Source organism: Arachis hypogaea, chromosome 2 (genome assembly GCF_003086295.3).
Source record: "Arachis hypogaea cultivar Tifrunner chromosome 2, arahy.Tifrunner.gnm2.J5K5, whole genome shotgun sequence".
Classification (NCBI taxonomy): domain Eukaryota; kingdom Viridiplantae; phylum Streptophyta; class Magnoliopsida; order Fabales; family Fabaceae; genus Arachis; species Arachis hypogaea.
In genome coordinates, this window is record NC_092037.1 from 97,909,036 (window position 1) to 97,924,537 (window position 15,502).

The 15,502-nt window shown below is 28.5% G+C and overlaps 3 protein-coding genes across 4 annotated transcripts; all 3 read left to right on the top strand.

The window, feature by feature from the left end:
* Positions 1 to 1,099: 1,099 nt before the first annotated feature.
* On the top strand, positions 1,100 to 2,810 carry LOC112720357 (probable xyloglucan endotransglucosylase/hydrolase protein). The gene is made up of 2 exons (XM_025771274.3): positions 1,100 to 1,434; positions 1,894 to 2,810. Exons 1-2 carry the CDS (start codon positions 1,164 to 1,166, stop codon positions 2,274 to 2,276), a joined length of 654 nt encoding a protein of 217 aa, XP_025627059.1. The 5' UTR covers positions 1,100 to 1,163; the 3' UTR covers positions 2,277 to 2,810.
* A 4,022-nt stretch (positions 2,811 to 6,832) lies between these two features.
* On the top strand, positions 6,833 to 8,984 carry LOC112755128 (putative RING-H2 finger protein ATL49). Its single transcript, XM_025803043.2, has 3 exons — positions 6,833 to 7,342; positions 7,488 to 7,585; positions 8,528 to 8,984. The coding sequence occupies exons 1-3, from the start codon at positions 7,163 to 7,165 to the stop codon at positions 8,856 to 8,858; spliced, it is 609 nt and encodes a 202-aa protein (XP_025658828.1). The 5' UTR covers positions 6,833 to 7,162; the 3' UTR covers positions 8,859 to 8,984.
* Positions 8,985 to 12,493: 3,509 nt separating this feature from the next.
* On the top strand, positions 12,494 to 15,401 carry LOC112755146 (protein-ribulosamine 3-kinase, chloroplastic). 2 transcript variants are annotated; one of them, XM_025803066.3, is made up of 9 exons: positions 12,494 to 12,815; positions 13,287 to 13,446; positions 13,556 to 13,646; positions 13,736 to 13,810; positions 13,881 to 13,969; positions 14,139 to 14,257; positions 14,587 to 14,727; positions 14,934 to 15,010; positions 15,196 to 15,401. In XM_025803066.3, the coding sequence occupies exons 1-9, from the start codon at positions 12,719 to 12,721 to the stop codon at positions 15,340 to 15,342; spliced, it is 996 nt and encodes a 331-aa protein (XP_025658851.1). In that variant the 5' UTR covers positions 12,494 to 12,718; the 3' UTR covers positions 15,343 to 15,401. The 2 variants fall into 2 exon arrangements, with proteins under 2 accessions (XP_025658851.1, XP_025658856.1); XM_025803071.3 differs by having other exon boundaries at positions 12,499 to 12,976.
* Positions 15,402 to 15,502: the final 101 nt, after the last annotated feature.

Sequence of the window (15,502 nt, forward strand, 5' to 3'; positions counted from 1 at the left end):
ATATTTTAAAAATATATAAGATAACATACAGCGAATATTATATACGTCAATATATGGTAAGATAAAAATGTTTAGAAAAAAAAAATTAATATTTAATATAAAAATAAAACATTTTAAACATTAAAATGAAATTATAATTTAGTAGAAAAATTAAGAATGAAAAGTATTTTATTCTTGAATAAAATAAAATAAAATAGAAGAAATTCAAGTGCAGTCGACTTTACGTGAAGTTGATACTTGAGAATCATTAGATGATTTAATTGATTTGACTAAATTTTAATCTAACAGCTCTTAACTATCAACTTACATGAAATTGACTATACCTGAATTTTTACCAAATAAAATACGTATCCAAATAGGGATGAGCACGTATAGTGGGTATCCAATTAACCGTTCGAATCCGAACCGAACCAATTAAATTTGTTTTGGAACCAACGGGTAATCGGGTCCAACTTGAACCAAACCAATGACCTTTATTAGTAATTGGTTCAGATATCGGTTCTGGGAGTAGGTAACTCGAACTAACCCACGAACCCGATCATATATTAATTAAATAAAAAAATAAAAAATATATATGACTTTTCTATTTGATAATGATTATTCACTATTAATATGTTTGGATTTTAATAAGTTTAATTTTTAATGTATTTGATGTTTAATATGTTTGAATTATTTTTATTGATGTTACATGTTTATTATACTTGTTGAATTTTTAAGATAAAAATTTATTTTTTTTTATAAATTTTAAAGTCATCGAATATCCAATTACCCGAACTGAATCAATCAATTTTTAATCAATTTGATTTAATTCGAATACATATACAAAAATTTATAAATTAAAACCAAATCAAATCAATTACTTTTTTATTCGATTCTAATTTTACCCTAAACTTAAACTAAACCTACCGTGCTCACCCGTATATCCAAACATGAATGGTGGTCGTTGGATGCTGCTACACATGAAAACGAGGAATAACCGAATAAGACACATCATATTATTCTCTGCCCCTTAATCTCGACCGTACAATAATCATATCGGGAAAAGGTAATCAACATCAACGGTCACAATTCATTCAACAGTCAACACTCCTACAATCTCTCTCTCTCTCTCCATTTTGCACCTTCCAAGTTCCAAACACTGCAGAAAACTCCACGAATCAACAATGGCGGATCCAGTTCTTCACCCAGACACTACAAACCCTCTTCATCACCATCAAACACAACCTCTCAAAGAGATCGCCATTGACTACACACCAGAAGCATGCTCTCACTGCCCTAATTCCAACACCATCACCCTCACCTTCGATCACCGCGGCGGCGCCAGGTGGCGCACCACCACTCGCTTCCACTATGGCACCTTCAGCTCCCTCATCCAGTGCCCTAAGGGTAACACCAATGGCCTCAACTTCAACCTCTACCTCTCTTCCTTAGAAGGTATATATGTAATTATATATATATGCTTTTTTTTTTTACACTGATTTATGATTTCAAAGTTTGATCTAATAGATTTTTGTATAATTACTTTTCAAATTACACGTCTGACGATATCTTATATTGCTAAGTATCAAAGTTAATAATTTTGATACTACAATTTGATTCTAATAGCTTATACTACAAGTTATGTGATTGGATGATAGTATAGAATACTTAGAGAATTGGATCTTGGAGAAGGAAGTAAGGGTTAATTACTCTTGCATAATTGGTGAAACATGCTTTGAGTTCTTGCTATAGATCAAGGATTATAAAGTTTAATTTGTTATTTTACTTAGTGAAGTTGTTTAGAAATATTTCTTTATTATTTAAGCCATAAATAAAATTTGTTTTTAATATTCTTATCTTTCTATATTATGTATCTATGCTGTTAGTTACGTTTTCTCCTATTATGTTATGCAGGTGAAAAGTCCCAAGATGAGATAGATTTTGAGTTCTTGGGTAAGGATAGGACCATTGTGCAGACAAACTACTTCAGTGGTGGCAATGGCAACAAGGAGAAGATTCACCATCTGGGTTTTGATGCCTCTGATGGTTTTCATGAGTATGTGATCAAGTGGAGTTATGATGTGATAGAGTGGCTCATTGATGGGAAGGTAGTCAGAAGAGAGGAGAAGAAAGAAGGGAAAGGGTTCCCTCAGAAGCCTATGTTCTTGTATGCTTCCATTTGGGATGCAAGCTGCATTGATAATGGGAGGTGGGCAGGGAAGTATGATGGGAGTGATGCACCTTATGTTTGTCTCTATAAAGACATTCATGTCCCTACTAGCACTGCAGTTAAATGATCTTGTGATCTATGATGATCCGGTCTTAAAAGCTTTGTATTCTGTCTTCAATTTGATTCAGCTTTGTATATTACTTCTCCTGTCCAAAAATATTAGTCACTTTTGGGATGTATTTAGATGCAATTTTTTTGTCTAAATACATTCCAAAAGTGTTTTTTTTTTTTCAAAGGAGGAAGTATGTTGTTGCTTGATTTGGTATGCTTTATTGCATATCTTTACCTTGCTGCTCCTGAGCTTCAATAATTGAGGAATGTGTTAAGCTATCATTATATTATTCATTAACCATTGTAAAAACTTTGTTGAATTGATATCATATGTATCAATGACTTGGATAATGTCATTGAATACTAACCCCGCTTTACTAGAATAAAGTTCTATTGTTGTTACTTGTGCTATAGTGCTATACACCTATACCATGATCCAAGGATAAATGATGTAAAATACCAGCTGAATGTATGTGCTTTTTTGGGATTTAGTTACATTATGAACTATTGAGTTCAATAAACAGTAATAATGAAGGGGCAATTTTGTTGATTTTCTAGCTTCTGTTCTTTTACCCGGATTTGATGCTACTTAGTACTTGGAATGGGTTAAATCTCTAGCTGTTGCTTGCATATTGCCTTGGTGTTATGGTAGTCTTCCATTTGAGCTTTGGCTCAATGGTTGCCTCTGAATTGAGGAACATAATGAGAATTATGATATCAGTTTTAATATAATATCTAAATTTTAACTCTATTTGCCATAACATGAGTAATCTCACACATTGATAATATGATTGAATTTAGCAAAACTTTATTTTTATTTTATTAGAAATAGAACCTTTCAAGCTGAAATCTGAAAACTTCAAATTATGGAGTCTTATTCTCAATATAGTTATCTGATATTGAGATTTTGTTAGGATAGATCATTCTGAAATTTTATGTAACATCTCATCTCAGCTTTACCATCAAACTATTTCAATGACAATGAGTAGTTCTCCATATTTACAAAGAAAAACTTCATGAAAACATAAAGAGAACTAAAAGAAAGATAAAAGAAAACAAATATGGGATATGCTCTGCATTAAAAAAAAAAAAAAAACACCATTAATTAGAACCATTGGAGCACTTAGTCATATTTTTTCTTTTGTTAGACAAGCCTACATAATAGAATATGAAACTAGTCTTCTTCCTTTACCTTAAAATCCCTCCATCCAAAACGTTGTTGAAGAATTTGACTTAGCAATGCATCTGACAGATCAACTAATAAGAAAGAAAGTGGTTATGAATTGAACAATTTTCAACTAGACTTAAACTAAACCTGGCGTTTGACTCTGACAAGTTGCTTCATACATCAAATGTAGATGCAGTTAATAGCTCTGATTATATTACATTGTATGACTTGGCTGCAGTAACTATACATACAAGAAACTTTGAAAATCATGCTTATGCTCATTTTTTCTCCACAAGATTCTTAAACTCCAATTAAGGTCAGGATTATGGTAAGTTGGTAACGGTCAAGGATGCGGCTGCGCTGCGATTTCGAGTATGGACACTTTCCTGAGTTTTCAAATCCATAGGCCGGATATATTTTGGACACACTCATGGATATTTGTATGATATTTTCGGTATCTAACTGTGTTTTAATAAAAAATAAAAAATCATTCGCCGACATATTTGAATACAACTAAATATTATTACGTGTCTAGTTTTATTTTTAATATGTATTTTTAAAATTAATTTTAAAATAATATATATTATTATTATTAAAATAAAAAATATTTTAAATATTTTATATAATTAAAAAATATTAAAAATAATTAAAAAATAATTTATATTTTAATATTATCATTACCAATTATATAAAAAATACTTTATATTTTCTATATATTTTCTATTCTTATATCTTATAAAAATTTATAATTTGAGTATCCATATCATATGGTATCTCATGTTATTGTGCATCATAGATAATTGTAGATATTGCGGAATACAACTGTAAATGAATTTTGATTGATTTAAGTAGGTAATGTCAAAGATTAGGTTGGTGGATTCCTAGTCACCTACATTTCCTTTGAGCAAAATTGTATTAACAATTTACATGTTTTCTGTAAGCATATTGACAAAAAAAAAAGACTTTGATTCAGTTAACTAAGCATTGATGGAGCAGGGAAAGAAATTAAATAGTAGTTGAATTTGTTTTCTATGTCGTCATTTACATTTCATTAGCTTTCTAATGGGGAATCTGTAGAACTAAGATGTAAGAAGCATATTCACTTCAGGCTGTTAATCTTTGCGCCCCATTTCTCTTTGTATTAGATTCTAAATAGCCTCTCAAATTGATTGTATGCGTTAAAATAGTCAATAAATTTAAATTTTGTTAATTATTTTTTTAAAATTGACAAAAAATATTATGTTAATTTTTCAATTTTTTTATCAATTAACTCATGGGATTAACATAATATATTTTTTAAAAATACTATTTGTTTTTTAAAATTCAATCTTTAGTCAGTCTTTTAAAAATTTAATATTATTTAATTAATTTGAATATTTATTTTCACGTATCAATTATTTAAAAAATAAAAAAATATTTTTTATTTTTTATTTTAAAAATTGAATAAAAATAATATTTAAAAAATACTTAATTATACGGTATAGGTTTACCAATTTTAAAAACTATTTTAACACAAACGGATAATCTCAATGATTATTTTAGGACTCGACTCGATTGTTAAACTATTGAACTTGTTCCTTGTTCGTTTGAAAAGCTGGTGATATCAAGAAATTGTTTGTAATTTGACAAATAAAATAAGAGTAAAGATAGGGAACCAAAAGTATATCAGCCAAAATCCAGCCAAATATCTTTCGATGAATTCAAAATCTCTATGAATTAATATATATGGATGTTTCTTCTACTAAGTATAAGAATGTTTCTTTTTCATATTAAATGGATGTTCTTTTATGTATTTTTCGAATTTGTGTTTGACGAAAGGGAAAATAAATTTTGGATCGGGCTTGCTGAAAGGGTTCCGTGATTCCAGGGGTGGTTATTGGGGATTTGAAACATATTAGTCAATGAGAGATTTTATTCAAAACGACAATTAATAACAAACATTAAAAATTAAATAAAAATTAAATTAATTAATTTAATATTGTTTTGTTTATCTTTTGGCTGATCCCTTTTGGTTCCACATACTTTTTCATAAAATAATTTAAAGAGGGAAAAAAATTTTCCTCCATTCCTTAACAACTTCGCTAGTAGGTTATGACAGAATGAATAAGTACTTTGTTGTCACTCAATTAAATAATAAACGTACTTTGTCAGAGTTCCAAGTGTTACGTTTATGGTGATGTCAATAGATTTTAATTAAGGTGAGACTTTTGTTTTGTTATCATAATCCATCCACCTAAAGATAGGAGAAAAAAAAAGGATTCATCAGTTTTAGATAAAAATAAATTATGCCACCATATACCTGAGTAATAAGATTTATCTTAGGAGATAAGACTAGTTAAATAAAGGCCATGGTTTTCAAACATCATTTTATTATTATATTTTTTACTACAAAATTGGCAAAAACTCAATACATTTGACCATATCCTAAAGTGGCCAGACTTCTTTCCCTAGAACTTTATTTTTTGCAATAACATAGGAAACAATTATATATATATATATATATATATATATATATATATATATATATATATATTGTTGGGAATAATACATCATTTTTCCTTGAGAAAATACCTTTCACAGAAAAATAAAATAGACACAATCACAACACAAAAATTTAATGTGAAAACTCCAATTATCACCCCAGTACACCCACACTCTCAAAGCAAATATTTAACTACACCTCACAACACTCTCTAATAAAAAGGTATAGAGGAAAAGAAAAGTCAAATACAAACTTTAAGTGTTTCTAACTGATGCAAAAAATATAGAAAACTTAGCCTCATATTTATAGCCTAGGTCACCCACTCCATTTGCTATCCTAAGCAATGTAAGACTAATTCAACCAAATCCTAACATATATATATTGTTTTTTTTTTCATTATAACTTCAGAATCACATAACATAAGTCAATTTATTATAACTAACTTGGATAGATCAAGTGGCTAGTTAACTCGTCTCGTCTGTTTAAACAAATGTTAAAAATTTGATCTTGTTTTATCCATATAACTTGGATAGATTTTGAAATAGAATTGAGAATATTGCTACAAATTAGTCTAAAATAATCAAATTTCTGGTAATTATTTTTATAGAATAAATTTTTAATTAATTATTATCTTCCACTAAAAAATTAATTAGTTGAATATTTTTGTAATTAAATTATCATAAAGTCAAAATCTATATCTAAAGTAAAATATAAAGCCTGAATTTATAGATGGTATTGGTATTTGATTGAATTTATACAGAGTTGATCGTAATTTAATATTTATTAATAAATTAACTTATGTATCCAGATACGTATATTGATATAAGTAAATTATGAATTATCCTCTCTCTACAATATGTGTGTCTCCAAATTTCTGTTGAAAAAAAAAAAAAAGAGATTTGAAGAATCAACTAACTACCATGAAAACCGTTTGATATGAGTGGGTCAACTCACTGAAAAGTGGACCCCATGAAAATGATTCTCAAGGTGTAAGAGATTTAACCTTCTTCTTCCACAAATCCACTTCGATTATTCCATACCACAATATTTTTCCAAGTACTCATAAATCATAATTATTCTCTCTCTTCTTTTTTTTTTTATCTCTTGTTAGAACTTGTGGGTTGTGACTTGTCTACTATATATATATATATATAATGTTTTTTTTTTTCAATTTTTGAAAAGTTCTTGTGTTCTTAATTTGTCATTTGTTTTTGTGTAATATATATGTTTGTATTATGTTAAGATTGATGTCATGGGGAGTTCAGGTACCAACTTGGTAACTACAATAATTGGTTTTGGATTGAGTGCAACATTCATAGTGTTTGTGTGCACAAGAATCATTTGTGGGAGAATTCAAAGGTATATAGCATCATCATCATCTTCATCATCAAGGACTATATACGAATTTCAATCAAGACCAGACATAGAACGGGTAATAATAAATTAAATAATTAATTTCACCTCTCCTGTGATGAACTCTTCTTCTCATTTCTATGGCATGTTTCATTTTCATCAATCTATCTGGTGAAATTATTATATATCCATTTTAATTTAATTTAAGTATTTTTCATTGTTAGGGAGAACATGTTATTGTTGAGGGAGTACCTGCTTTTGTTTCTGCAATCCCCACTTTAAAGTTCAACCAAGAGGCTTTCAGCTCCGTTGAATGTACACAGTTAAGTTCACTTCTTCTCCTTGAACAATTCAATCTAATTTATAAAAAGGTGAAAGGTTAAATAGAGTTTGATGCTGTACATAAATTAGTTTTATATATAATTTTTTTTGTGGGTAGTTTTATATGTAATTTAGTTCTGTATTATTATTATTATTATTATTATTATTTTATGGTTTTGGTCTATAATTTTTAGAAATAAGTGAAATTTGTTTTTACTATCATGTTATATTCAGATCATCTTTATTTGATTTTGAAAATATTTGGGTCATAACCATGAAAATAAATTCATAGAAATTAAAATCATAAATTACAAGAGATTTAAAAGGAAGAAAAGTTTATTTATCAATAAAATTAGGATAATGTTAGGAATAATAGTTATAGTAGAAAAAATAGAAAATTGATTAATATGGACACAAATATAAAGTTAGTGCAATAAAAAAATATTATCTAAGTTAATAATCAAAATATTTCCTAAACAATTAAATGTACACTAATATAGTTTTTAAATAATCAGACGTTTTAAATTGATATTGAAAGATATAAGAATAAATCTGAAGATAGTAGAAGATTTGATCAAATTTATTCTTGTATCTTTTAAAAACCAAATTAAAGAACATGTAATATTTCAAAAATTATTTTAATTATTAACCCAATATTAATCACCTAATAACAATTTTTCATAATTTCTAAGTTTTGTATAAGAAATGATGTATACAACAAGCATTTTATATTCTTATAAGTTGAAAAATAAGCTCATGAAGATAAGGCATGGGTCAATATATTGACTAAATATGGAAATGCTTATTTGACAATGAAATGTTTATAATTCACTTGACTATTCATCCCACAACTTTTATATAACTTTGTATGGTAAGTACAATCACAAGAGCATGTTTGTAAATTAACCATTGAACTTGTAACATTGGACAATTCCAACTACAGGTGTGTGATATGTTTGGCAGATTACAAAGAACAAGAATTGTTGAGGATGATACCAAAATGTGGGCACTGTTTTCATGTCTCTTGCATTGATATGTGGCTAAGAAAGCAATCTACATGCCCTGTATGCCGTTTGCCACTTAGAAATGCTCTTGAACAAAAGAATGTGACAAGTTTGGCATTCACAATAAGCCACCACCACTCTCTTGATGAAGAGTATAATACTTCATTACAAAGGAACATTAGTAGTGATGATGAGAGGCCAGTAGTTGATTCTAATTCTAGTAACACCTCACTTCCAATTTCTGTAGGAGAACCTGATATAAGACCCTGATAACATCTTTCAATTACAATTATAGTTACAGTTACAGTTATAAGTAGCAGTCAATTCTAATTTTAAAGAATTTTTTACACTCATTTTAAATATTTGTGATATAAAGATATTAAGTATTATTTAGAAGTTATTAGTTTATATTTTTAAAATATTCAATTTTTTGTTTGATGTATTTTGATTTTATTTAACTAGTTACTAAATTAAATTGAAAAGTGTTAGGAACCAGCAACTTTTGTGATTTATAGTCATCAAATAGCTATCAATGATAATTTTAATGGTGTGAGATTGGTGTGAGATTTTATCTAATGATTCACTTTTTTTGCTGGTTACATGCTGGACAGAATTTAATAAAATTGCTGATTCCTAAACTTTTCTATTTGGATTTTGTGTTATAGGCTTATGGTTTTTTTTATGTTAACCTAACGAGACTACGAGATATTATAAATATCTTATAAATTATGGTAATTGTAATTCAAATATTAGAAGTGTGAAAATTTTTCTTTTAGTTTTTGTGATGAAACCATGATGTGGACAAATGAGATTGAGTTAATCTCTTTTATTGCATTGGAAAATTGGGTAGAAAGTTAAATAGCCCATTCGATTTAGTTTTTAAACTATGATGTGAATAAGTTAGGTTAAAATAAAGAAAAATCATAAATTTATAACATAAAGTCCAATTTAATAACTAATTAAATAAAATCAAAATACATCAAACTAAATTGAACATTTTAAAAATATAAACTAATAATTTTTAAATAATATTTGATCTTTTCATATCACAAACATTTAAAGTATATATCAATTATTTTTTTAATTTCAACTACTTTGAAAGATTTGGACATTAAAGTTGGTATCTGTAAAATAGATTTGTTTTCAAAGACCGAAAGATTAAAATTCAGTATTATGATTAGTAGTTAGAGGCTAAAATTGAAATTTCAGTTCCGAGATATAAAATTTTACCTTTAGAAAGTAGGAGATAAAAGGGACTAAAATTTTTAGAAACAAAAACTAAAATTTTAATTAATAATATTTTAAAAAAATACTCTTATTTAATTTTTTAAATTCTAAATCTATTTCTCAATTTCTATTTTATCTTAAACTAAATAAAATATTAAGACATAATTCAATTCATAATCTTTTATATTAAATATGATATATAAATATAATTTAATTTTATCTTTTAATTTATGTCTTTTAATCTCAATTTTTTAATTTCTGTCTCTCTTTTAAACATAACTTAAAAGATTGAATCCATTTAATAAAACTAACTAAATGTAAATTATAGATTTACTTAATTTATGTCAACGCTCATTTTTTAATCTAATTAGATGATGCAATCAACCTTGTTATGTCAATATGCTGTATTTTTAAGAAGAATAAATTATTATTTCTGATAAAAAAAATTTTAATACTAACAAAATTGGTTATGATATATTAAAACTAACTTGATATTCATAAATGATTGAATCCTTTCTTCTTTTTTTGGTCGAAAATGATTGAATCCTTTCAACAAATAAGAGTTTACATGGTTCGGAGAAAGAGAGAGAGAGAGAAAAAAAAGTGGTTGGCTTTATAAGATTTGGCTAGTTTTATAAAACAAATTTAATTTTCAAGCCAATTATACATTTAAATATTTTTGTATTCAAGTCTAATTAAATAAATTTAAATTTAATAAAAATCACTTTTATTACATTAGTGTGTATACAAACATTTAAATAACACTTCTTTATCTTTGTCTTCGTATTCTTTTTTTTTTTTGTGTTCTTCCTTCTTTTTTTTCGTTTTCCTTTTTGTTCGTCTTTGCATTCTTTTTTCTTTTTGTTGGCGTTCTTCCTTCTTCTTTTTCGCCTTCCTCTTTCTTCTTTTTCGTGTTTCTTTTTCTTCGCGTGTTTCTCTCAATGGTCATTATTTTATTGTTGCTATTGCTGCTACATTTTTTCTGTTCCTCTTTTTAATTGATGTTTATTTGGATCCAGAAATAAATTCAATATGTTTTTGTTAATGATTGAATCTTTTTTATTGTTTGTTCAAAATTTAACTAATTTCGGTTCATTTGTGAATTAATTGATGTTCACTTGTGAATTAATTGAGATTCATTTGATATTCCTGATAAGTAATGACTAAATTTTTTATTTCTTAAGTAATTTCGGTTCATTTCTTAGTTTAATTGAGGTTCATTTGGACCCAGAAATAAATTGTATGTGTGTTTGTTGATGATTGAGTCTTTTTAACTGCTTGTTCAAAACTGAACTAATTTCGGTTCATTTGTGTGTTAATTGAGATTCAGTTGATGCTGCTGTTAAGTTTTGACCAAATTTTTTATTCCTTAAGTAATTTCGGTTCATTTATTAGTTTATTTGAGATTCATTTGGATCAAAAATGAATTCGATGCGTTTTTTATGATAATAGAGTTTTTTTGACTGCTTGTTTTAAACTGAACTAATTGAATGAAATGGAGTAGAAGACGATAACGAAAAAGGAAAAGAAAAAGAAGAAAACGCAATATTAGAGAAGAAGAATCTGCGTGTGTGAATTTGAAAGAAGAAAAATAAGGAGGAAGAGAAGAAAAAGAAGAAAAGAAGAACATGTATGCTTGAATTTGGAAGAAGAAGAAAGAGGAGGAGAAAGAGGAAGAGAAGAAGAAAAAATCAGAGAAGGAGAAGGACAAGGAAATCGAGAAGTAAGCGCATGATTTAAAAAGTTGTTATAATAATTTTGTTATATTTGATTAAGTAATTTTTTTTGTAGGTATACGATTAGTTTAATTAATTTGTGATTATTTTTATCTAAGTTATATATTTTGTAGTTAAAAATAATAGTTTATTATTAAAAGAAAGACTCAAAGCAAAAGGTAATGGATTAATCTCACAAAATGTAGGTCCATATATAACTAGATATCGTATAACTACAAAAAATTCAATTGAAGTTTGATTAAGTTGGGTTATTCAATTTCATGAGTTATTTATAAGAACATTGAACTTGGTTAGATTTAGATTCGTTATTGTTGTTGAGACGAGTTCAATTTAGACCTCTCAACTAATTAATAGTTATTTTTTTAAAAAAGCACGTGTTATTTTTTTTTAAAAAAGTTTGGTATTATTATATCGTCTTTTATGTAAGTATAGTTTTTCAGTGCTTAATTATCCTTCTTCTGAAGTATCTATTTTATTCACTAATGATTGTAAGAATTTATTTTAACTTGCTGTAATTTTTTCTGTCTATCAAACAAAAAATCTTGGTTAAAACTCTAGTAATTTAATCCCCATGAAAACTGGTTCTGTACTCTCTCTTTTTTTTCCAGAAAAAAACATATTCTTCATGAATTTAATTTTTATTTATTTAGACTATTTTATACAGATATTTCAATTATTTTTTTCATACTAATAGTAATAGTTATTTTTTGGAAGAATTTTAAGTGTATTAAATATATTGGTGTTCTAATAATTTTAATCATTAATTTCAATTATAAAAAATATATATAATATATATTAATTAAATTAACTATTAAAATTATTAGAACACTAGTATTTTAAGTATATTTAATTTTTTTTATTTTTATATTCTTTTATTTAATAAATTATCTATAGAATAAAAGTAATCGAATAAGAATATAAAACATTTTATAGCATGTATCAAAATTAAATTCATTCAAGGAAGTAGTGAAAGAGAATCCAGATATAGTGGCAAGAAAACTGCATAAAGATATATAAATTCATAACACATGTGACAAAAAAAAAAAACAGTTATTATTGTTAACATAGATGGAAAAAAAAAGAAAAAAGAAGAAGAAAGTAGTAACTAGTTTGAGAGGAAGCAAGGTAAGGAGTTAGTGGTGGGCGTGTTGAGGAAGTGAATAAGCAATGATGGGTGCACACGTGGGAATCATATCACCTTCCACTTTCTTCCCTCGATTTCCTCCAACTTCTTTAATCAAAACCAAAATCAATACATCACCAGGTAAGTATTAATCAAATTTCATCTCATACACTTTGTTATTGCAATCTATATTACTATTTCTTTATATTTATATAGTCTCACACTCAGTTCCAATGCTATTAAAGTAGTAATGTCTGTGTAGCTGAATTGCTTTGCTTCTTTCTATCCAATTTGTTTCTCAGGTTTGCCATTTTTCCCTTCAAAGATTAAGTAGCCTCATACATGATGTTTTTTGTGAACTGGGTTAATTTGTTCTATTGCATGCAATTTAGTGCAATTTTATCTCCACATTTGTGAGTTTTGTAATTGGGGCACTGTTGTAGTGGTTGAACTTTTCTGTTTGGTTTGCCTTTTTTGTTCTAAGTTGAATGGTAAGGGTATGGAGTGTGCAAAATTTTTGTTCCCTTTTTTTCTTTTTGAGTTATTTAGTTAGATTTATAGCTGAGAAGATAAACCAAGGTTTTTAATTGTACTCTTATGGTTGTGTGATAGTTTGCAGCATTAGCATGAATATGGATCCAGTTCGTGAGTGGATCCTTTCTGAAGGGAAAGCCACAAAGATAACCAAGATTAGTCCTGTTGGTGGTGGTTGCATCAACCTTGCTAGTCGCTATGACACTGATTCTGGTTCTTTCTTTGTTAAAACAAACAGGTAAAAGTATACCTAGGGTTTAGGGGATAGGTGTAAATTACCCCTTTTCTAAATTGATTTTGAACTGTTTCCAACTATTATGCTATTGAAAGTTGAAACCCTATGTTAGGAGTATTGGACCATCAATGTTTGAAGCAGAGGCTCTTGGTTTAGGGGCTATGTATGAAACCGGGACAATCCGTGTGCCTAGGCCATATAAGGTCAGATGGTTTAACATTAGAGATGTGAATACTATTGTTTGTTATTTGTAACATGCCAGCTTGAGGTAACTTGTTGCTTGAAATTATAGGTTGGAGAGCTTCCCACTGGTGGTTCCTACATCATTATGGAATTCATAGAATTCGGCGCTTCCAGAGGCAATCAAGTGAGCTGCACCCAAATTACTGCTAATTAGGAAAACTTATGAAGCTTAGTTGTAATTTATTGCTTCCCAGTCTGTTCTAGGGAGGAAACTTGCTGAGATGCATAAAGCCGGAAAATCTAGCAAAGGCTTTGGTTTTGATGTCGATAACACCATTGGCAGGTATAAGAGGCCCTCTTCATCAAATGTGGCTTTGTTATTGGCTTGTTGCAATTGCTATTGTTATCATTCATGTGACCAAGTAGCACATTTTCGGGGTTTATAAACATCTAAAATAGAGATTACTTTGTACTAATTAATATCTGATGAGATCATCTTTGTTATGCCGTAGTACTCCACAAATAAACACGTGGTCATCGGATTGGATTCAATTTTATGGAGAGCATAGATTGGGCTACCAGTTGAAGCTAGCATCGAGACAATATGGCGACAGTCTCATTTATGAAAGAGGTAATTTTTTATCTGGGAACAGAATAGAAATATGGTTCCTTTGTGGTATAAGTTTTCACCAAACTCAAGAAGAGATGATTTAGTACACAAGGTTCTCACTTGGTGGGGGTCTAGAGAGGGTAGATTTATGCAACATTGTCCGAGCAAGCACGAGTCTTTTCCAAGATATCAACGGCCTAAATATTTTATTAAGATTTGTCAAACTCGTCATTTGCTCGCGAACTTTGCTTATCCTTGTTTGGATTATCTATAAGCATCAACATTTTTTATTGTGGAGCTACTTTAGCTTAATAATATTTTGAATGTAGTATAATTTTCCTGCTTAATAGGACAAAGACTGGTGAAAAGCATAGGAAAACTATTTGAAAATGTGGCGATAGAACCATGCTTACTACACGGAGACTTATGGAGCGGAAACATCAGCTCTGATAAAAATGGAGAGCCTGTCATATTGGATCCAGCGTGCTACTGTAAGTTGCAATCCTAAAAGTTTGTTCTGTAGCTAAGAATGCAAAGTATGAAAGTTCAGATCAATTGAGGTGTAGGTGCAAGCAAAACCCTGTAATTTCGGTTAATAATTGAACGAGTGAACGAAACCTGTTAAGATTATGTTAGCTACACAGTTTTTTGAAGAATAAATTGGACTGATTGTGGTGTCTGTTTTCCTGTTCCATAGATGGACACAGTGAGGCAGAATTCGGAATGTCTTGGTGTGCCGGCTTTGGAGCATCATTCTATAATTCATATTTTGAGGTAATGTTTGTTAGCTGACATCTACTTATGATTCATAACTATCTTGCACCACATTTTATCCTGGCTAAATTATTGTATACCTTGACTTGCCATGATGACATGAACTTGCTTTAACTATTAATGTCTTGCCATCAGTTTCATGAAGAAATTTTCTGATGCTAATAGTTTCCTTATGGTTTATGCAGGTGATGCCTAAACAGCCAGGTTTTGAGGAGAGAAGAGACCTATATATGTTGTATCATTATTTAAATCACTATAATCTCTTTGGTTCTGGATACAGATCATCAGCTATGTCCATAATTGATGATTATCTTGCACTTTTAAAAGCTTAGGATTGCTTGCATAATTGTCGAGGATGATTTGTGAATATAAGATCCTTTTTTCTTGTACATTTCACTACTTACATTTCCCTTCCTCAGGTCTTAGTATATAAGAATGCTGAATGCTGTTTCATATAAATGAAAATGTAAGGAAATAAAACTTATGTATGTT

Coding starts and splice junctions, on each gene's coding strand:
- LOC112720357 (XM_025771274.3), top strand. CDS start 1,164: ATGGCGGATCCAGTTCTTCACCCAGACACTACAAACCCTCTTCATCAC. Junction 1,435..1,893: donor CTACCTCTCTTCCTTAGAAG/GTATATATGTAA, acceptor TATGTTATGCAG/GTGAAAAGTCCCAAGATGAG.
- LOC112755128 (XM_025803043.2), top strand. CDS start 7,163: ATGGGGAGTTCAGGTACCAACTTGGTAACTACAATAATTGGTTTTGGA. Junction 7,343..7,487: donor CAAGACCAGACATAGAACGG/GTAATAATAAAT, acceptor TTTCATTGTTAG/GGAGAACATGTTATTGTTGA. Junction 7,586..8,527: donor AGCTCCGTTGAATGTACACA/GTTAAGTTCACT, acceptor TTCCAACTACAG/GTGTGTGATATGTTTGGCAG.
- LOC112755146 (XM_025803066.3), top strand. CDS start 12,719: ATGATGGGTGCACACGTGGGAATCATATCACCTTCCACTTTCTTCCCT. Junction 12,816..13,286: donor CAAAATCAATACATCACCAG/GTAAGTATTAAT, acceptor GTTGTGTGATAG/TTTGCAGCATTAGCATGAAT. Junction 15,011..15,195: donor TCTATAATTCATATTTTGAG/GTAATGTTTGTT, acceptor TGGTTTATGCAG/GTGATGCCTAAACAGCCAGG.